Consider the following 24,068-nt stretch of genomic DNA (forward strand, 5'->3'; position numbering starts at 1 on the left):
AATTTAACTTCATAGAGGGACTTAAAGGTCTTTGCATTTGACTTATGTAGAGGATCACTTAACTTGACTTGTATGTGACTTTTACCAGGGGCCATCATCCTTTCCTTCACGAAGGTGTCTAGCTTTACCTGATCCAGTGTTTTAGCTTTGAGGAGAGTATCTTGAATATCTGAAGTAGCTAAATCCTTTGTTTGTGGCAATGTTCTGGAGGAACTGATTAGAAACATCTTAAGATGATGGCTCACAGGTGCAGGTCTTTTCAAATTTATAAGTGGTTTATATATGGTTCTATGTTTCTATCATTCTGAAATAAAGTAAAAAAGAAAAAAATGTATCATAGGTTTAGTCATTTTTGTGGTTCTTTTACTTAAAAAAGAGAAAAAACTACAATAACTTTCAAACATTTCAGATTAGAAAACATAATATTCGGATTCAGCATACCCAAAAACATAATGTTTGACACCAAGATCACTATTTTCTTTCTGCTCCTTCAAAAGTTATTTGGAGCTCATTTCGTATTGCCGCCATTTTGCTTTTTAGCGATTTGGAGCAAATAGCTTCAAATTTCAGATTAGAAAACATAATATTTGGATTCAGCATACCCAAAAACATAATGTTTGACACCAAGATAACTATTTTCTTTCTGCTCCCTCAAAAGTTATTAGGACCTCATTTCGTATTGCCGCAATTTTGTTTTTTTAGCGATTTGGACCACATAGCTTAAATTTCAGATTGGAAAACATAATATTTGTATTCAGCATACCCAAAAACATAATGTTTGACACCAAGATCACTATTTTCTTTCTGCTCCTTCAAAAGTTAATAGGAACTCATTTCGTATGGCCGCCATTTTGTTTTTTAGGGATTTGAAGCACATAACATCAAAATCGAGAGTGGCAAACAAAATATTCGGAAGCAGCACATAAATTACATTCAGAAAATGTTGTTTGCCCGCTTTTCCTCAAAAATGCTTCCTACACTTTTTACAGCCACATTTCTGAGAATTTGCACCAGGCTAAAAATGAAACTTATAGATTTAAGAATGCACAATTATTGAAAATACAAATTAATCTATATAAAAGTGAGTAAATCACACACATCATAAATTATGAATATTAACAAATTACTAATTAAAATGTAAAGAATTCTGACTGCACTGTAAAAATACTTTACCTTGCTTAAATTCACAGAGAATGATTTTTTGGGTTGCTGCTCTGTATCTTCCATATCTTCCTGAGGGAGGCTACTCTCGTAGAAAGGCACAACCTTTTCCTTCTGAGTCTGGAAGCGACTGCACAGAGCCATGCGCCGTAATATTCCTTCCCCTTTATCCCGAATCCTCTTCAGTTCCTGCGGGATAAAGGTTTGTGAGAGCAGATTCCACGCAAGTTAATTTTTGTTCAGTTCAATTACATTTATTGCTGAGCGAAGTTCAGCTATTGTTGGTCCTCCACCCACGAGTGCACAGTACCCCCAAGACCATGGCCCCAAAATCGTTTATCATAAACCTGGCTTGCTCGTGTGACCAATTCAATTATTGTTTCAGGAGACATATACAGAATTTTAGCTAAAAATTCCTAAGACGGAGACGAGAATATAATAAAGTGCCTACTTCAAAGATCTCGGTCCCTCTGCTTGGGTAAATAGAATTATTTTAATGGGTTGATGCATAAGTTATCAGCTTTTTTTTTCGCCGTGGCAAAATAGTTTTATTTGATACTAATTTGAGATGAACAAAAGACATAAATTAATCAGTAATATATTTTCAGTCATTGTCTACCAACGCTGGGGCAGTTTTCAATTCAACGCTTGAAAAAATCACCTGATTTGGGGTAAAAGTGTCGTCAAGCCAAGTTTGAAGAGCATTTTCGTCACCAAAGGAGCTTTCTTGAAGACTGATGGATTGAGAGCTGAAAAGGTAGCAATGCAAGGGTGGAAGATCAGGGGAGTAAGGAGGATGTGGAATAACTACCCACCCAAACTCCTGGACAGCAGCTTTTGTCAGTGTGAGTGTGCATTATCGTGTCGCAGCACTTGATGCTGTCTTCCTGGCCTAGTCGTTGATTTGGTTGTTTTCATTTAAAGCGTGCAGTATCCTGAACCTTACCCATGGAATGCAAATGTTGCACGATGGTTGAATGTCACAGTTCATCACATTTGCTAATTCTCAGGTCGACTGATGTAGATCCTCGTGGATTAAAGCGTTTAAACTGTCTTCATTAAAGCCCAATGGTCTTCCTGAATGGGGAGAAACGCTTAAGTCAAAAATGTCCTCTTTGTAATGACAAAAGCATTTTCTGGCCCTGTTTCCCTGTTGGCATTCTCCCCGTACAAGGGACAAATATTTTGAGCCGCCTCCACTGCCTTTGCCCCTATGTTAAACTCAGACAGAAGAATATGTCGGAAATATTTTTTCCCCACTGGACACTTAATGTTCTTTAGCCCATAAATAACACCGTCTTTCTTCAAATCTGTAAAATTCAATGCGTATTCACAAGCACTACAATGCCAATCCAATTGGTGAACATTAAACGATAAACAAACTCCTAACATTGCAGTGTTGCCATACTAAACATAATTGCTATGAACTTATGCATCAACCAAATAGTTTTCCTATGTGGATTTTATCTGAAGTGCTAATTTCACTTGCTAAAGTGAAATTGTCCTGTGACAGTAAGTTAGAAATGTGATTTTGACATTATTTATTTTTCTGTTTTATCAGGAAATACACAAGGTGTTTCTATGAAGTACATGCAGTACAGTAACGGACACTTTCTGGGTTGTAACAATTTTATTGAAAGTCAATTGTATCCTTACACCCCAGAAGTGTCTGTGACTATACAACTATTAAAGTGTACAGGGAATCAATAATACAATAATATTGCTAATAGAACTATATCATCAAAATGGCACACCTGTTTAAATGAAGCAGTGTACCAACACTAATGTAAATCAACATCGAGAATATTGCTTATGTCTCGTAATGCAGCTGTAGTGTAATTCTTCACAATCAGCTCATCAAAATGCCAATCATGCATTTTTGTAATGCACTATTGCGAGCAAAGCGAACACGAAAGTTTTTACATCCATTTATTTGCAGGCTTGCAAGAATATTAAATTATGGAAGTTTCAGTACTTTCACAGGATCTCGCAACATTTATTCTTTTCCAGCTTCTCTTTTCACATGTGCAGTGCCGAAAATGTGTGTAATTCCCTTGGCAGTCTACTAATTGTTATTTCTATAATAGCAATGGTTAACTGATAATGTTATTCAACTTGTGGCCAATGCTGTACTGTTCGCTCGGTCAAATTTCCATCACAAAAAATTCCCCCACAAAAGTTGGGTGTACGCAACATGCCTATGGGCACCGCTGCTATCACCAGCGCCCCAAATTACAAATTAATAATAATATAATTAACAAATCCCACCATATTAAAGAATAAGAAAGTACAATAGAATAAAATGACAACATATTTGACAAAATGATTAAGTAAAGAAAATATTAGTATTAAATTAGAAAGAGTTAAATGATGTCAAATAATTAGGGAAACTCTGGGTTTTTTGGTTTTTCATATGTGGATCTTTCTTGCTTCATCAGTGATTCACAAATCACGTTTTGCAAATATTGGAGTTTTGTTGTTGTGAAAGTTTCAATGATGAATTTCGGATTTTCTGGTTGAGTGTGAGAAAGTTTTCTTCTGAAGTTTTGTTTTGAAGTAGTTTGGGGTGCTATGGAGGTACAAATGATGTGCAGTTTCCTCTGCTATGCCATGACGAGAATTAAAACGTGTTTTTTTAAATTTGTAAGTCTATACATTGACACTTGCCTTTTGAACATTCTTCATTTTTATTTCATGCTTCCATTAAGAATGCCCAGTGTGTCCATCACATTACGAGCTAAGGTTCTGTCCCAGGGCTTGTCCCTGGAGACACAATTGGGGGCGTCAAAATGTTAGCCGTACTGGATTCACCTCTGTATTTGAGGGTAGGACCCGTTGACCAATGGGCAACGAGTCAGAGGTAGAGCAGGTAATTAACGCAACACAAATTCAATAGTTAAGTGACTGTGTTTTATTTGGCAAGCACTCCAATAGATTAATAAAAGGGAGAAGCTAGGGGTGAAAGGATTAGCACCATAAAGGGACAGATACTTATCTCAGGATCACTTGAATGCTGGAATGGTCGGCTGGGCGCTGGTCCTGCTGGCTGGACAGGCCCTGGCTTGGACCCCATGGCTTCTGGCAGCCCTGCAGTTGATTCTCCCCATCCGGCACTGTCACACTCTTGCAACCCAATCTCGATCCTTGGTGTTCTCGTTGGCTTTTCCCCCTGAGGCAGGTTGTTAACCCCATTTATATGCTCTCGGGAGCTGGAAAATGCTTAGGATAGGTTTTCTGGGTATGGCCGGTAACGCTTCTTTGTAACTTTTGCTTCATAAACAAAATGACAGGAATTAAATAGATAAAGATAAGAGAAAGTATAATTTCATCTTGGTGAGCGGAATGATGAATACAACTTGCCACATTACTTTATCACATACACAGACTAATCCTTTTAAATTTTTGAGGATAAATGTAGATTTATTTGAATTTATTACCAGCACAAGTTGTTTATGTTTTTCAAATCTTGTTTTAAGAGTGTGATTGAATCCTAGGTAGTTTTGAAATCTCATGATATGGCTGAAGTTTTTAGTAATTAACTCAATATGCCAAACAGAAGAGCCGACCCCCATGGCAGTGTGGTTAGCCCATTGCACTACGATGCCAGGAGTCCCACATTCGAATCCCGTTCCAAGTTTGCTATTGCAATCAAATATTGTAGTTTGAAGATCCTACCATCATTAATCCATATCATCAAAATTAACTTAAAGAAGGGGGTGAGGGAGATAATGTCTATATGAGGAAATCTTTAGTCTTCTAAAGTTTACACTACAATTTACTTACATATATTTAACTGAATTTTGTACCTTTGAGATACATTTTACAAGGTCCATTCAAAAAGTATCCATCCTTTGACTGGAAAAAATGGTCGGAAATCATAGTACTAATCAAAGTACCTCCTTGGGACTGCATACACAGGCTGAAGTTGAAAGCATTTCTGTAAGGCTTCTTTGGAAAAGGAATACATCTGGGCCATTGCATTAAACATAAATCCTTCTCGTGGCCAAATCTTCTCTCAAAATGGAATGTTTATTCCCTCATCATAAGCAATTTCTTGGACTGTAATATGACGATCCTGCATGACCAAAATTCATGCCTGCTCAATCACCTTGTTATTTTGGCTTTTTGAGCGTCTACCAGAACATGGTTCTTTCTCCACCAATGTGCGACGATTTTTGAAGTGGTTGTACCACTCTTTAAGATCTGTGTGGTCATCGCCAAAAGCCTGCCGAATCTTGTTATGCTATATTGCTATTATAATTCATGTAAAGCATCCTCCACCTTCTTCAGTATGTTGAACCAGACAAGTATTCCCAACTATCCCCAAAATTCAAGTAATATTTCCCTCACCTTTCCACTTCTATCACTGGGTAGATGGAAGCATCTGCAGGCGTATTATTGAATCAATATTAGTTTTACTATGGGCCACCCATGCCTATGTTTTAAATATTGATATCCTATGTAAATGACATCTACTAGAACTTAGTCTTGAATAAGACTAAGAAAAATTAGTGATCAAAATGTACGTGGAGCTGAAATTTGTGAGTCATTTTTTGCTGTTGCTTATTGCGTACAATTACAGAGTACAACTTCACTAAGTTGTTTAATACTTTCTTATGAAAAATTATAGCACTGTTCTGCTATAATATCGAAGGATGCACATAAAATGTCAGTGTTTAGTAGTGAGGGTGCCAAACCACAATCATGCCTAGGACACCAAAACACAGAGCTGTGCATGTGCATGCATCTGAGAGAGAGAAAAAGGGGGAGGTGCTCAAATAGGCCTTACCTTTAGAGTGGCTGTTGTGTTCACAGTCAGGTGCAGGAGCACTGCATGTTCAGCGGCCCTGTCTTGCTGGAGTCTGAGCTTCACGACCTGGTAAGTCTGAAGGCACTGGTTCCTCTCCCCCCTCAGGTGAAGCAGCTTGTGCTGAGAGGACAGATCCTCATGCAGGAGGCTCCTCTGAATTGCACGGATTTTCTCCTGTTGGCAAATAATATGGAGAGAGATATGTGAGTTCACTCTGAAGCCCTTGCCCATGTAAATGAATATCAATGTTTCATTGCCCAGGATCGATAACTCATTGAGGCAAATGGTGATTCAGATCTTACTTTAAACTGTAGGTCTAGTCTCAATTAGCCTTTCTGTTTGTAAAGCAGACTTGTCTACCAGAAAAACAAATCCAAAATTCCTGATTTTTTCATGACCTACTTTTCATTTTTCTTAACCTCTTTTTCAACCCCTACTTAAGTACATGTTATATATTAGTGAAAGTTATGGCTGCTTCAGCCCCTGCAAGGATACACAAACCACTTTGCAGATATGAACCAGTTTAGAATGGTTATGATTGTTGTTATTATTATGTTTTATTTTGCAACCAAGGGGAATATTGTTATATATTAGTGGAAGTTAAGTTATGAAGCCATGGGCTGAAGCAGCCATAAATTTCAAATGATATATATATTGTTGTTATGGTTACTTGTTGTTGATTATATTATACATGTGTTATGGAGTATATTATTATTGTCCAGAGAAAAAGCAGTATGAAAAAGGCAAGATAGTAGGACAATTATCGCACTCAATTTTCAAAGTTAAGAGGGACAATTACACAAGAAATATTCATTTTTCATTCTTGAAGCCATAGATTTCCAGAAGGACCGAGAGTGGAAGATATGGAAATGGTGAACGCTCGAAACAATGTATAGAAGAGTTTGGTGGTGAGCATTTGCTAACTTGGACTATACAGAATTACCTTCTGTGGCTCACAATGAAGAAATGGAGCAACAGAGACAAGGAGGTATGCAGGGCCTGGAGAAGCCAGGATGTTCGAAACAAGAGTCCACTGCAGCTGCAGCATTTCCACAAAGGTCTGCAAGGATACATAAACCACCTTGCAGATATGAACCAGATTAGAATGGTTATGATTGTTGTTGTTATTATTATGTTTCATTTTGCAACCAAGGGGAATATTGTTATATATTAGTGGAAATTACGTTATGGAGCCATGGGCTGAAGCAGCCATAAATTTTAAATGATATATATATATATATATATATATATATATATATATATATATATTGTTGTTATGGTTACTTGTTGTTGATTTTATATACACGTGTACTGAAGTTAATATAAGAATATTCGAACCCAAGTGTTTCATTGAATAAGTTATTCGAATCAATACATGATAGTACAGTAGGAAGAAAATATATAATTATTTAATGAAAACCCCCTACCAGAAGACCAGTTAAGATGAAAACTGAAGCTGTATTTAACAAGAGAATTATACTTGCTTTATCTATTAATGCATCCTGGAATGCATTTGGCAGACTAGTGAGGCTTTGACATCTGGACTGACAGCCAGTATAATCTTATGTCAGGCTCATCTTGTCGTCCCTATATATTTGTGATTGTTCCTTTATGCAGCTTATCTTACAACCATTCGTTCTCATCTTCGCAATTAGCCAAAGGGATAGAAAAGTGAAGTAAAATAAACTAAATCAATCAATCAGTCATTGTGATAGCAAAAATTATTGACCATAAGTATAATTTCTTGACTTTTTATTGACTTTTTGACCTATTTGTTGATTTCTATACTTTTCTTGACTTTCATGACTTTCTTGACTGGTAGACACCCTACAAGAACAATGCCTTGTGGAAATTTGAACTAGGCACATCTGCAAATGAAACATAATACTTCTTTTCCAACTTGGTTTCCCAAGTGATTTCAACACGCTGTTTTTTTTCTCGTCATCAATACACTAACATCCCAAATTCCCCTTGCTCTGTTGACACAACAGATCGGCATATCTGTTAAAATTTTCTTTTCATGGCACTTGTTTACTCTTATTCCTCTTGTGGGCCTTGCCCTTCCTTTCTGAGAACATAGAAAAATACCAGAGTAGTGCATGCACACTGGACAGCATGAGATAAGAAATAGGAGGAAATAAATAAATTAATAAATAAAAAGACAATTATGTAAGGAAAAACTCCCTCAATTTGCAGTTATGCAGTGTGGCATGCTAAGTCAATGCCCTTGAAGAACAAGGGTTGCAACCTTGGAATTCCATGTGATGTCATTATGCCAAAAACATGTACACTTTGTGCTGTATACCTCAAGACTTGCTGTGCACAAAACTGACATGCTGTGAACTGTCACAGCAATATGAACATGGCTGCTTTCTCTACTCGCATAGGAGAATGTCAGATCTTAACAAAAAGTGAGATCCCTGCTCCTGCACCACATGAGGGACTGACTGCAAGTGGATTGCTGGTGAAGAGAATGTAGGGTGAAGAGGCTTGGTAATATTTTGTATTTTCAAGGAGATGTTGAGTTTTTTTAAGTGTACCTTATGTACAGATAGGCTATCGTATTGTACAGGGTGTCCCAAATAAAAGTATACCCACATCAAAGGCAATTATAACACTGTGTTTATACGTTTTTCTGTGATGTATACACAAATGCAACATGTAAGGAAATGTACCATAATGCATTGCAGTGTACATCTACATCTGCCACTACAGGAGATGTTGGAAGTGGCCTCCTTCATATGCAGGCACAGATCCGTTCTGTTAAGCATATTTAGGAATGTTTTCTTCAGCTGATGTTGTTATGTTTCCAATTACTGATGCGATGTAACCCTAAGTTCATCAATGGTTCGAGGATTATTGGAATACACTTGGCCCTTAAGGGCTCTTTACAAGAAGTCACACACTGACAGGTCAGGGGGTAATGTTAACTCCATCTTCCTTAACAGTACATCTTCTTCCTCATTGACCTGTTTTCACAAGTAAATAACCAAATCCACATTAACAATATTCTCTACCATGCTACTACCATACAATAAACAAAAGAAAAAACAGAAATTATTATCACAAATCAAATAAGCATACAGTCGGGTTGGGTATACATTTATTTGGGACCCCTTGTACTTACATGCAAGTCTTTGATTGTCTTGAGCTGCTGAAGTATTTGGGCAGAGACTATCTTATCCTTCTTCTTGAGCTCTGCAAACTGCTTCCTCCTGTCTTCCGTGCTCTCGTGGTACTCCTTCAACACATGCAGATACATAGACCACAGCTCCTCCGATTTGGCCACTAGGCGGAACCTCAGCGTCTGCCTGTCTTCCACAGCCTGAAATAAGGAGTACAATACATAAAGCTCATACATAGCTTAAGGTTACAAAATTCACCAAGGTACAACTATCATAAACTTCAAGCAGGGACACCAGGGGGGTGTGAACGTGTACCCTCTTCAACACCCCAAAATGGACGTCAACTGACTTCCGGTGGCGGTAATAAGTGAGTCGTACGTATTGCGTTGAGCTCTCTATTTTTCGCTAATTACGGTAAGAAGAATCAAGTTCTAGTGTTATCCGGATATTTTCTAGTGTTTCGGAAGTTGTCAGATGCCCGATGTAAGTAACTCGGTTCCGTGGTTGTGAATAATTGTACAAAAATCGCTAAAAACTGTGCTTAGCGAAGCACACAGACGGTGCTTTGTTTTGATTCAAAGAACAGTTCTTTTGAATCAGTGGACTCAGATCGCATTATATACACCGTTAGCCACATTTGTGGTTCGTCAGCCTTCCATTGGTGATCGAAGTGCATAAAACCTAATTAAAATCTCACATCGGACTGTACTTTGGGGAACTGAGAACTTTCGCGAGTGCGGGGTAATCGTGCTGTATAAAAGACAACGTACTGCACATTTGCTTCATTCCTTCCGGACACAACAGGAAGATACAAATCGTGGTGTACACTTTGACAGGTGTTGTGTGCACCGATAATATGTTCGAAAACGCAATTGGGGGGTGTTTTTCACCAACTTAGGCGTCTTCGTAATTTGCTTCCCGTTTCCTCAAGCTCCGACAATGAAAAAACAGGACTTTGAAACACCTAAATCCCCTCCACTCAGGACTGCTCGATACAGACGACGTGGTTTTCAGCTTTCCTCATCTGATACGGATCTGACAGAAATACATGGACCACACATATTACAAGGATCGACTGTTCCCAACTTTCGCTCCAGAGAATCACTTCATAATTCCACGAATTCGCTCCCAGATGCTATTACGGACCCTCAACTACAGAAAACCGAATTTACAACTAGTGTTTCCAACAAGAGGCCCCGTGATAGTGGCGATTCATCTGGTGAGGATACCCGAGTGGATGCTGAGGGCTTTCAGCTCAGCAAGAAGACGGCAAGGAGATTACCGATATATCAGCCAATATCCATCCCACTGAATAATCAATTTAGTGCTCTTCAGGAACACGAAACTGAGGATGCTCCTGGTGACAAAGGGGATGATACAACCACACGAAATTCTATTCAAGACACCCGTCGAATGAAACCACCACCCATATATGTGTTTAACCTTAACAATTTCTATGCCCTCTCCCAACACTTTAAAGCACTTAAAATTAATCCTACAATATACCATACTTCTACTGGATCAAAAATTCACTTTGCCACTATGGAGGAGTATAATATTGCTATTGATCATCTGAAAAGTCATAATCTCGAATATGCAACCGGGACTCAAACAGGGTTTCCGGTACTTCGAGTTGTACTGCGAAAACTTCCAATGGATACAAATATCATGGATATCGGCAGATTCTATCAAGAACTAGGTTATGATGTGCTCAAGGTATCTCAGTTGAAACAGAAGGATCAAAGTACCCATAAACTCGTGCCATTAGCTCTTTTTCTGCTGACCATTAAAAAGACTGAATTTGCGAAAGGAATCTATAAAGAACCATATTTTGAACAACACCGTGTGGTGATAGAGGAGTATCACCCACGGCAATTTATACAGTGTTTTAAATGTCAGAGACTTGGACATTCCCAACAAAACTGCAATGCCATAGCTCGCTGTGTCAAATGTGCTGAATTACATGATACACGGAAATGCCCTAAAAAAGACCGTACATCACCTGCTAAATGTGTAAATTGTGAAGGTGACCACCCTGCTAACTTTCGCGGTTGTCCAATTTTCCAACGTGTACAACGAGCGCAAGAACTCCGCAAAAATGGTGTACAGTCTTCTTCTGACACTCCCAAGCAATCACCTCCTTCCTTACAAGACCAGACAGCTTTCCCTGCACTACCAAACACTAGGAGTTATGTTACTGCTGCAAATACAAAAACTAATACAAGAGGCCAGGAATTTAAGGACATTTGGACTAGCATAAAAGAAATTTTCGATTTCAGGGGTTTTCTTCAAAAAATTAAATCTGGTCTACAGCGAATTAGTCATGCCAAGACAATCGTAGATAAGTTCAGTGTTGCCATGGATGTTTTGGATAACCTTTTCGGAAATGGCCCGTAAAGGTACTCCGATAAGTAGAACATTGACGTGTGTTCAGTGGAATGCTGATGGAGTTCGTACTCAATTCCTGACTTTCAAACAATTTTTACGTGAATATAATGTTGATATAGCTCTGGTGAATGAAACGCACTTGAAACCCCGTAATAAATGGAAAATTGCAAATTATACCATTTATAGAAACGATCGGTTCCCGGGACGGAAAGGAGGTACGGCTGTAGTTGTGAAATCTTCGCTATTTGCACGTCAACTTCCAAATCCAGCTCTAGATGCTTTAGAAATCACAATAATTGAACTATTAACTACCACCGACCCACTAATTTTGATAGCAGGATATAACGTTCCAGAACAGCTTATTCCTATACAAGAACTAGAGACTGTTTTTCGCTTGGGCCGCAAAGTGATTTTAGCTGGTGATCTAAATTGTAAAAACCCTGCATGGAATTCGCGTGTAGTGAACCGTGGAGGTGCCTCTCTTCTCCAAAGTGTCCAACAATTGAACTTGCCCATTCTTGCCCCAAGAGAACCCACTCATTATCCACGAGGACGTGGACTTCCAGATGTGTTGGATATCTTGATATATCAAGGTGTAAATATTATGACTGGTCCCTATGTTATTCATGATCTAGACTCGGACCATCAACCAATACTCTTTGAAATTGTTCATCATAATTTATTGAAGCCTCCTCCTCCAAAATATCATGTTACAACAGACTGGGATGCTTACACTCGACAATTAGTGCCTATCATTGACTTGCATTTAGCTTTAAAAACCCCAGCCGAAATTGATTCGGCTTTACAAAACCTTACAGCAGGTATACAAACTTCTTATCTTCACTCCACTATCAGAACCCCTCAGTTATACAATAACTATGGCTGTCTATCCCGTGAGGGTATGATCCTCCTGAACTGTAAAAAATATTTCCGACGGAAATGGCAACAAACTTATAACCATCGCTACAAACAGTTGTATAATCAATTTCACGATCGATTTCACCGATATCTCATTCGGCAGCGACAGGCAGATTGGGACACCGAATTCTCCGGGATATCAATGCAGGATAGTAGATTCTGGCAATTATTAAGAAATTATCTGCGAAAGAATCCACAATCTGCTGCCTACCCTCTCCAGGGTCCAAATGGCATGGTGTACACACCAGAGGAGAAGGCTGAAGTGTTCTCCAAACATCTGGAGGACCAATTCCACACACCAGATCAACCGCATAATGGCAATTATATCCAGAAGATTCAACATCGACTGGAACAATTACGTCATGAACCACTCACAGCTTATCCACTTCTCACAACCCCTCAGGAGGTCAAAGGTGTTATAAATCTTCTTCGACCTGGTAAGGCACCTGGCTTTGATACTATTACTACATTACAACTGAAGAACGGCCCCAGAAAATTGTTAGTTTTTCTAGCAAAAGTCTTCAATGCTATATTCCTTACCGGCTATTATCCATCAAGTTGGAAACTAGCAAAAATAATCCTCTTGCCAAAACCAGGAAAGAACATTCTTCTACCACAGAATTATAGACCTATAAGTCTTCTGAGCCATGTTAGCAAAATCTTTGAACATATACTACTCAGACGATTACAAGCTGTGGTGGATGAAAAAGGCTTGCTACCGTATCATCAATTCGGATTTCGTCAACATCATAGTACTACTACGCAACTGGTCCGAGTAGTGGAGTATGTTACAGGAAACTTTAATCTCAGTCGACATACTCTAGGGGTATTTCTCGACTCCGACAAAGCCTTTGATCGAATTTGGCATTCTGGATTAATTGTGAAACTATCGGAATTGGGAGTTCCTATTTATTTGGTGCAATTATTGGATCAGTATTTACAAAAGAGACAATTTCAGGTGCAATTTTTAAGTGCTCGATCTACCGTTATGATCATACATGCTGGTGTCCCTCAGGGAGCTGTTTTATCTCCACTTCTGTTTGCTTTATATACCAGTGATATCCCTGCTACTCATAGATGCATGTTAGCTACCTATGCAGATGATGTTGCCATCTTTACAAATAGCCCTTTACAAGATCTATGCTATAGCAGGATGAGACAACAACTATTAGAGTTGGAAGATTGGTCTACTCGCTGGTGCATGAAGTATAATTCACTGAAGAGTGCTGCGGTTTTATTTACACGTCGACATAGACAACTACCAAAGATTCTACGACTCCAGGGTTCTTCTATACCGGACAAACCTTTTACCACATATCTAGGAGTGGTTTTGGACCGAAGACTAAATTTCCATAAACACATCTCAACTGTGACAGCAAAAGCACAAAATCGAGTTGGACAATTGTACCCAGTTTTCCGAAATCCTACCTTGGGACTGACGACTCGCTTGCATGTGTATAAGATGATGGTACGTCCCACAATCCTGTATGCAGCACCAGCTTGGGGTCATCTCCGACCTTCAGTCATAAGGACATTGCAGATTATACAGAATAATGTTGCTCGACTTATTACTGGTCATAGCCGAGATACTCGTATCTTACAAATCCATGAGGACCTTGAACTAGATTATGTTCAATCTGCTATATATGCCATGTGTTACAAGTTCTGGAGCCAGATCCAACAGCATCCAAATCCAGCGGTTCGGGGCATTGGAACCCGACCACAGGTCCGGATGACCCACTCCATGCCCCGAAATTTTGAACAAATCTAAATTCAAAAATGCTATTGTATTATTATGTTATGTGTTACATATACTCCCTGTTTATGAGTACTTCAAAGTACTGTTTTCAATGGAGCAGATTAGTGTTCCTTGATAGTGCAGCTATAAAAGCATAGATTGTGATTTTGTTGTTTCTTTGTTACTTATTGTTACTTATATATTGCTATCATTATTATTATTCTATGTGGTTATTTTATGTTTTGTGTCTTAAAGTGATGTGCAAAATGTAGTTTGTGATTAGAACTTTTCATCAGTGCACCGAACTATGTATGGTTTGAAAAATAATAGTGATTATTTCCTTCCTCTGTCAATGCAAAATTATAACAAGGAACTCAACAATTTCAAATTAGTGAAATAATACAGATGAACTATTGTCCAAATCCCGGCCGACAGTCGACCCGGGTTATAGCAAGAAAAATGTTGTATATACACTATTTTGTAAGAACATGATAGTAAGTCAAGGGCACAATGGTCCCGATACTTACAAAAAAAACTGTTAATAAAGCATTGGCATTGGCATTGGACGTCAACTTAAAATTAAATACTAAACACATGTAACTTCAGAAAACTTCAAACTGAAGGAGTGTTTGGAGTCAGACTAGACCGCCGCAGCTCCGGGAAGTTGGTGTTTCATTCCAACTATGCAAATTATTTTTCAAAATATGAGAACGATAAAATTAGTCTCTCGACGGGAGACGCTCACGACGCTTCCTCAACTAGCTTCAGAGGGAAGGGGTTAGTCTATTTTGAAACATACAGCAATGAGAAACTGATTACCTCAACTTTTTTTTTAAATCGTGTTCAGTTTCTTGACATAAACCAACAATCTCAGCTGAAGCAAGAGGCGACGTAGGTCAGGAAGCCGCATTCACTTTGCGAACACAGTAGCCAACGAGTCATTCAGGTTCAGGTTCATGTTCAGGTTTTGGATCAAGATTCATTTGCAAATATTCTGACCGGTACTTCGGTCTTTGTTGAAATAATCCCTCGTTAGGAACCCCCGCAGTCAAGGTCATTCGCCGCGTGAGAAAGAGTACCCGCCTAAGACATAGTACTTAGCATATTCTTGGAAATTCCAGTCCCTTCCCCCTTCCCTTTTGGTCAGGTGGTACACTTATTCAGGGGTGCCCAGAGGGGGAGTATGGCACAGACTGCGCCATCGAGATCTTTTCGCTTTCAAATAACTTAAAATTCAACATTTATATATACAGGGTGTTTCAGAGCGACCCAGACATTAACTTTTTCTCGAGAACGGGAGATCGTATCAAGTTGAAACAAAAAAATGCACCACTAAGTTGGGCCCAAACAATCCGTAGAAAGTATTTGCAACAGCCCGAAAGCCACCCTTTTTGGTTTTAGGGGGGCACATGCCCCTTTCGTGCGATTTTCAAATGGGAAACATTTGTCTGTACCACCTACCGTTTTCCGTGTAGAAAATGGTTTTGCAAAAAAAGGAAGGTGAGCCAAATCGAATATACCGAGCTTAACAATTAAGATAAGTGCAGCACCATAACAGTTTCGGAAAGTGCAGGACACAAGCTTTTCAACGATATGCCACATGATGACTGCGGGACTAAAAAAAAGGATGAAACCGCGTGACCTAAAAAAGGGGGTCTAAAGTTAGGGAAGGACTCGAAAATTTCAAATGGCAAGGGGGTCGAGTAATTCCTCGTTGAAAGGGTCACAGAAAACGAGAAAAGGATGCGAACATGATTTTGTAATCCACTGACCGGTTTCAAAATGGAAACCAAAACAATTCCGACCCCTGAAGTTGGTGTTCCAAAGTGAGGAATTACGTACGTAAATAGCAAAACACAAACACTGGACAGAGTACATGAGATCCTGTACAAACAATTATGGTAATGGGTCCGCTCTTGAAACACCGTACTACTGTAAGCTTTGTTTGAGCTGCAACTTTGATCGCACTTCACACTTTCTCCAGACTTAGGACTGGCAACGAATGGTTTACTGTCACGCACAATAAGGAATTCGTTGGCGTGTTTAACGCCTGTTTCGCCAACGAGAAAGGTCCTTTTCTCACAATTGATTGGCAAACCATTGTTTGACAAGAGAAATAGGCCTAACTGAAATGATAAGAAAAACGAAAGAGTAATCAGAAACCAATGAACAACGAAAACGAGAAGAATAGGTAAAGCACCCAGTGTGATGCACATTCACCAACTTACAGTAGATGTTCGAAATGTCTTCCCTCGGTCTCAATGCATTTCTGCACTCGGACACTGAAATCATTCTGTGCTGCAATAACTTCTGCCTCAGTAATCTGCATGCATGCAGCAACTATGCGCTCGATCATGTCGTCTCTCGTTGTACGTCGAATTTGGTAAACGATTTCTTTCAGTCGTCCCCAGAGGTAATAATCTAAACATGTTAAGTCTGGTGACCTAGGAGGCCAGGGCACAAGCCCACCTCTACCTAACCAGCAACCACGAAACATTGCATTCACCTGATCCCTCGCTGTCAGCTCAAAATGTGCTGGACAGCCATCTTGTTGTAGCCACATGTGTGTTCTGATGTGTAAGGGGACGTCTTCGAGAAGACTGGGCAATTGTTCTTGAAGAAATGTGCAGTACACAACACCCGTAAGCCTCGCTTGAAAAAATGAGGTCCAATTATTCGTCCGCCGATTATTCCACACCACATATTCACAGACCATCTACGTTTATGATCAACCTCTTGCATCCACCGTGGATTTTCGGCGGCCCAGTAATGCATGTTGTGCCGATTTACCTGACCATCACTTTTAAATGTAGCCTCGTCAGACCACAACATTTCGTCAAAGAATTGAACATTTGCATTCACTTGAGTTTGAGACCATATGCAAAAGTCTAGCCTGCTTTGAAAATCTGTTCCCTGTAGCTCTTGATGCAAAGACACGTGGTACGGATGAAATCTGTGATCCTTTAAAATCCTTCTCACTGTACTTGCGCTGACACCAGAATCACGAGCAATTTGCCTGATACTCACGTGAGGATTGAGATGGAAGGCTGCAAGTACACCAGCAGACCTCTCATCGAACAGGCCGAGGAATGCGTTCATGTTTGTGACTGCTAGAAGGCTGAACATTGCCCCTTCTGCGTACATAATCAGCAAAGGTGCGAAAAACATGTCTTGAACGATCTTTCCCGATCGGGATACCTTGCAGCATACACACGAGCAGCAGCAGAACTACTAGGATGTATCAAAAAGTAAGGTGAATTTGTCTGTAAAACCCAGAGTTTTTTGTGTAGCCAATTATATTTTTTGTATGTGCCAGATACCAAGGTGATGCAAGTCTGACGGCAATTACAGCCTTCTACGTCAAACCGTCTGGTACCTAGAGCAATTCAAAGATGGCGCAACGACTTGAACATTACTCCAAGGAGGAGGTGCGCGGTGTTATTCGTTTTTTATGGGTCAAGGGAAATAAATCATCTGAAATTAATCGAGAATTGTTCGGAGGTCTATGGAGAGAGTGTTATGTTGCAGAAACAAGTGTATGTGTGGTGTAACTCATTTGCAAGTGGTAGAAGTAGTGTGACAGATGATGACAGAAGTGGCAGACCAGCAACGTCCATCACCGACAGGGATGTGTGTGACGTGGATGCGATGATTCGTGAAGACAGAAGAGTCAGGTTGCATAGCATTGCTGATGCATTGAACATCTCATATGGTTCAGTGAGGAATATCGTCCATGACCAACTTGGCTTCAGGAAAGTGTGTGCATGCTGGGTGCCCAAAAATCTGAGTGAGGACAAAAAACACCACCAAATGGGCATTTCCCTGACCCAACTCACATGATATGTCCACGGAGGCAGTGGTTCCTATGTCGAATTTTAGTGTGATACCATGTGTCAAACATACTACAGTTTCATATTTCTTTCTATGCACGTTTTTCAATAAATCGAAAATCACCTTACTTTTTGACACACCCTAGTATTTCGTTGGCACTCACCAAACACCATGAGCATATCAAATGCTTCTTCGATCGTGAAAGGCATTATTAGTTCACATTCAACAATTTGCCACTGCGAATTAAGTACAGGAATGCACACTACCCGCGAGAAATGCACCGTAGAACGTCCTGAGGTACAGTCTTAGAAAAAAATACCTGGGCCACGGGACGTAGAATTTCGTAACGTCTTAAGCCTGTTGTTTATGCAACCCAAATAACAAAATATTCGCTTAAGTTTGCCTGGTGATTCTGAGTTCTCGGGAAGGATTGAGCTTTGATAGCATGAGTCACATGACTCGTGCCCCAGCCACAACAAACAGCTGGGTGCTACGATGCCTCCAGAAGAAAATTTCAGGAACTGGTTTCTTGACGAAGCTACTCGTAAGGAAATACTATTCTTTCAAGTGATATTAGAGTCATTGTCAAGAAGGTTCGCTGAAATGATGGTTCTCATCACAGACCACATGCCACACGTTAATTGTTTAAGTCCAGTTCACGCACTGCACCTACAGATTAAAATGGGATCCGAACCAAATCCTCTCTATTTGGTATTGAATTCGGAAGGCTTTCATTACATGGCGAAGACGTTACCACTACGACATCAGAGAGGCAATGGAACCCCTTGAGAAAGAGATAAGCGAAAATTGCTACGTAACAAACCATATTTGCCCGTAAATTTTAAAAATAAGACAATATTTTGTACTGACAGTTTCGAACCGTGGGAGAGGCATATATTTTTTTGTACCATCGTCCATTTCACGAGTTTATAATTCTTCCTGACTGACACGAGTAACGCGAGTGGTAGAAGAAAAGCGAAGTAAAATAAGTGAAATAGAAATAAAAGGAAAAAGCGAAATAAATTTTATTCATAATATTCTGCAGTCACTTGAGTTGTATTCACGGGATGCTATCTTTAAAGAAAGCCGTGGTCTCTTCCTTGTCTTTTTCGCTTCCTTTGTGCTCTTGCTTCCCCCTGTCACGATTGGTCTAAAACTAATTAATGCTACGTTAATTAAACAATCCAAACAACGAAACAATGCACAATCAACTGCACAAAACAACATTCCAAATGTTTTCGAATCGGAAAACAATTGAGATGCTGTAAAATGACTTAAGATGCAGTAATAAAGTGGAAATTCGGTACCGTATAGAATTAAATCGGCAGAGATGTTCGATTTGATTGGATGTTTGTTATTTAGATTTGCTATTCTTTCACTTTTGGCAAATAGCGACGATGAAGATGAGTGATGCTGTGATGAAATTGATGAAGGGACACTTACCAAGGACACCCACGCCCAAGTCGAGATTCTAACCAGGGACCCATGGCATCGTAGCGCGCTGTGCTAACCACTCCTCTATGGAGTGGACATTATAGCATATTTTGTGTGCTCAATTGGGATCAATCAATGGAATGAATAGGCATATTATATGATTAATAAATTCATATCATAATACCACGTCATATTATTCGGCACGAAGTAACATCAGAGACATTCAATCTTGCATTTTTGCCTTTCAACTAATTCTTTGAATTCAGGTTAATCACAACAATAAGATAAATTATGAAGCAAATGATAGTTATTACGAATTACCTGACAGAAACAACATTAAGCAGGCTCGGTGGTCAAGCTCATTAAGTGATTGACATTCGATATCGTCGCCAAAGTTCCCGGGTTTGAGTACCGTCCTTGTCGGGGGTGTTTGATTATTTCGTCATCAATTTCATGTAATGGTCACTCGTCCTTATCGACGCGATCATCGAACAGGGAATAAAAATTATAAAAATAAATACGATGGAAGAGTACTTACTTCATCTCTCACGAAATCTCCTACAAAACCGGAATATATAAAATACATGTATATTCATTCACATACATTTTCGATTTCTATATTTAACTAATCGAGACCGAGAACGGGAGAGCAATTTTCAATTCGACAAACCGAGAGACGGAGAAACTGTCAAGTCTCGTTTCTTCTTGGCACCTCCGTAATCGAGTTGTTCTGTTTGTCATTGGCTTTGTATTGGCAATTATTGTCATTATTCTTTCAATGCAGGTAAACCATAACGATGAATTATGATGAAATGAAGCAGATAAAAGGGCAAGAACAAGAAAGTCATGCCTGTTCGGGACTCCAACCCAGAACCTTACGTAACGAGATTTGAAATTCTGGAGAAGGCGTCCGTGTTTCGCTTGGTTTTCTCTTTCCTCTACTTCCCTTATATTATCATACATGTATAATAAAAATGGATCTGATACGATATGTTGCGATTCATAATTGTGCTGGTTAGATGCTACAGATGTGAACTCCAACCTGCAATATATTATTCCCTTTTGTTTCGTATCTGGTTGAACATGAAATTTTCTTACACTGTGACAATTTCTTTCTTAGTTTTGGTTTGGTGCACAGATATGCTAATCTGGACTCGACCTTCAGTTTAAAGTGGGATACTAACCACTATGTACATCCACCGTGTATCAAACCCGGGATCCACTGATTACAAGGCGACGACGTTATCACTACGCCATCGAGGAGGCCCCAAGACACTCGATCTCTACCATAATTTATTTCAGCATTTACATTTTCGTTTTCTTCTTCTTTTTTCCTTTTGTTAACTACTCTTATACAACTCTTTTTGCGTCTTCGAATTTCTTCTTCTTTCAGGAAAAAATAATACATGCAGGCTGTATAAAAATCCCCCGTTCAAATAGATAAAACGTTCACTCTCGAGAACTAATTTACATGTTTATCACTAACGTAACCATTAGGAAACTATTGAAATGTTAACTGATATAACTGCAGATGAAACAATACTTACAGCCACTAACGAAATATCTATTTATTTATTTTTTTTTATTTATTTATTTATTTGAGAAATCCTGAATACAGAGAGAATCCATTTTATATCAGGATATCAACAGCGAGAAAAATAGAAATTAACAAATGAGAAGCACGCACACATATGTAACAAGAATAATACAATAAAAATAATAAAAATTAAACAATAATAATAAAACAATAACAAGGGTATAAAAAATATTAATTACTCTTCAGCTGCTTGATGCACGCATTTCTGAAAGCCTGCTTAGATAGATGGAAGCCTGGAGGATCAACTAGTGTATTGTATCTTGTTTGTAGCCTATAGAGCAATGACCTTTGTTCTAGGGATAGCCTTGAGGTTTTTGTATAAAAGAAGTTGTTGCATTTGCTGTTGGTACGTGGGATCCGGATGTGAAGATGTGGCAAGAGTTCGTTAGTGAAAAGTTGTCCATTCATGATTTTGAAAAGAAATGTTAGATCTGAAACTTGACGGCGAAGGGAAGGATCGTGAATTTGAAGAGTGGATAGAATTTCATGTTTGGAAAAGTTTGCAAGGGTTGGGCATCTATGTTTTACTATTCTGATAAAGAAATTTACCACTTTGTTTGTTCTCTTTATATTGCTATCACAGGCCATTGACCAAATACAGGAACCATATTCAAGAATAGGTACGACGCACGATGTAAAATAGGTTTTGAGGGCAGAAACATGTGTGATATCTGTGAATCTGTAAATTAGCCCAAGGGTTTTCATGGCTCTAGAAGTTATGTAATCTATGTGGTGGCTGAAAGTGAGTTTGCTGTCGAAAATGACTCCAAGATCTTTGTGCTGTTGTACGAACGGGATGATTTTGTTGCATAATCTATAGGATGGTGCTGTAAAATTGGATTTGAGGGTAAACCTCATAAAAACAGATTTCTCGGGATTTATTTTTAGATTCCAGTCTTGGCACCACCGTTCAATGTGTGTGAGATTGTCTTGCATGGAACAAGTGTCTTCAACTGAAGCGATGTTTCTAAATAACTTACAGTCATCAGCATACAATAAAATTGAGCATTCTGGAGAAATATATTCATGAATATCGTCCATGAAAAGAGTGAAACACAGGGGCCCTAGAGAACTTCCTTGAGGCACACCGGAAACTACAGGGAGCCATGGCGAAGAGCAACCAGATATGATAACCTTTTGCTTTCTATTGTGCAAATAAGATGATAGTAATTTAAGAAGAGGTCCGTGAATGTTGAATCTGTTTGAAAGTTTATGGATGAGTTTTGTATGAGGGACAGAGTCAAACGCTTTAGAAAAATCTAAGTAAACGACATCCATGTCTTGCTTGGTACTCAGGCAGTTAACCGCGTTGGTGAGCAAACAAGCAAGGTTTGTGTCACATGAAGCATGAGGAAGAAAACCGTGTTGAGTGGGAGAGAGGAACGGAGTAGCATGCGCAAGGATACGATTGGAAATTATTTTTTCGGCTAGTAGTGCAAGTGCAGGAAGTAAGGAAATCGGACGATAAGAAGTAACGTGAGTTTTGTTTCCGTGTTTGAGTATAGGAACTATATTTGCTTGCTTCCATGCAAGAGGAAATACACCCTCGGAAAAACATTTGTTAAAGATTATGCTGATTGGTTTGGATAGAATATGGGCTAATCGTTGTAGAAATATGCCAGGGATATCATTAGGAGCGTTAGCTTTAGAACATGAAAGAGATTTTAATAATTCGTGGACTTCATTGCAGTTAGTTGAGATTTGGGAGAGTGTGTAAGGAGTGATGGGCTTAACTTCAGGCAGTGCGATAGCGGTATTATTTGTAAAGTTGCTGTGAAAATACGAGTTAAAAAGTGATGTGCGCTCCTTCTTTGTAGCAGACTTACCGTTCCAGGAGACTTGAACGGGAATACGGTCGTGTTGTCGGCGTGAGTTAATTAGCGTCCAGAACATTTTGGGGTTTTTAGCAGCACTTTCCGTCACAGTTTGAATGTAAATATTATAGTCTCTTTGCATTATGTTTTTGCTATGTTTTCTTAATTGAGTAAAAGTGTTCCGTGTATGAACGTTTGGGACTTGTTTCCACAGGATCCACGCATTCTTTTTGTTCTTTAGCGTAAGTTTCGTCTCTTCACTATACCACGATGGGAATCGGGATGTTTTTGTTTTCCTTAGGGGCACGTGATCTTTAATTATGGCTTGCACACAGTCCACAAGGAAATCCACTGCTTCTTCAGCTGGGAGGGGGTCCATCATTGTCCACGGTACAAGGCTGGTGACAAGAGAAAGCTGCTCCCAGTTGACTCTTTTCCAGTTGTAGACTGGTCTGGAGGAGGGGGAGGGCCTGGGGGCTTTTCCAGGAACTCGGATTTCGGCATGGACGGGGGTGTGGTCCGAGGCGATGAATTGCTCACCGGGAGTGGCCTTGACCTTTGTGTACGAAGACAGCAACAGGTCGAGAGTTTCTGTGCGTCTTGTGGGGAAGTCTACAAACTGATGAAGTCCAATCGCTTTGATATAATGATCAAAAAACCATCTGTCATCATTGTCTGTGCATAGGCCAGAGTTCGACGATGACCATTTTATGTGAAGGTTGAAATCGCCCATAAGAATGATGTCAGTTTCCTTCATAGCATTCAGCACAGAATCTAATAATGCTGACAAGGTTGCAGTGCCAGATTTTGGGGGTCTATAAAAACAGCCGATTAAAAGTTTTTGTGAGCCTATATTTACCTGAGTCCATATTAATTCGCATGACGTTTCCAGATCCAGACGTCTGATGCAGGGCCACTTGTTGTTTAGCAGTAACATTACTCCGCCTCCACGTGAACCTCTATCGTTGCGGAATACCTGAAAGTCCTTCAGGGGTATTTCACTATCGCCGATCGTTTCATTAAACCACACTTCACTGAAACCAATCACGTCGTATTCGTGAAATTCACTACAGAACATCTCCAGAGTCGATAACTTTTTGGTTAGACTTTGCACATTTTGGTAATATATACGGAAACCACATTGTTCACGGGAAACCGCCTGGGGACCAGGGTTCACATGAATGTCGCCTGCCAGCAGGAGGGAGAACGCCGCAACCAAGAGGCAGTGCTGGGTCGAGCCACGCGGCTGGCG

The 24,068-nt window shown here is 39.5% G+C and overlaps 1 protein-coding gene across 1 annotated transcript in view; it reads right to left on the minus strand.

Annotated features, from left to right (window-relative positions):
• The window catches only part of LOC145989490 (dynein regulatory complex subunit 2-like), a 90,443-nt gene that overhangs the window by 5,236 nt on the left and 61,139 nt on the right, over positions 1–24,068 (minus strand). The window contains exons 6-8 of the mRNA XM_083124840.1: positions 9,099–9,296; positions 5,951–6,145; positions 1,174–1,350 (exon numbers count right to left, since the gene is read on the minus strand). Of these exons, the coding sequence (XP_082980966.1) occupies positions 1,174–1,350; positions 5,951–6,145; positions 9,099–9,296 (570 nt within the window). The remainder of the gene's footprint in view (positions 1–1,173; positions 1,351–5,950; positions 6,146–9,098; positions 9,297–24,068) is intronic.

Source organism: Lepisma saccharinum, chromosome 6, assembly GCF_977018435.1.
Source record: "Lepisma saccharinum chromosome 6, izLepSacc3.1, whole genome shotgun sequence".
NCBI lineage: Eukaryota > Metazoa > Arthropoda > Insecta > Zygentoma > Lepismatidae > Lepisma > Lepisma saccharinum.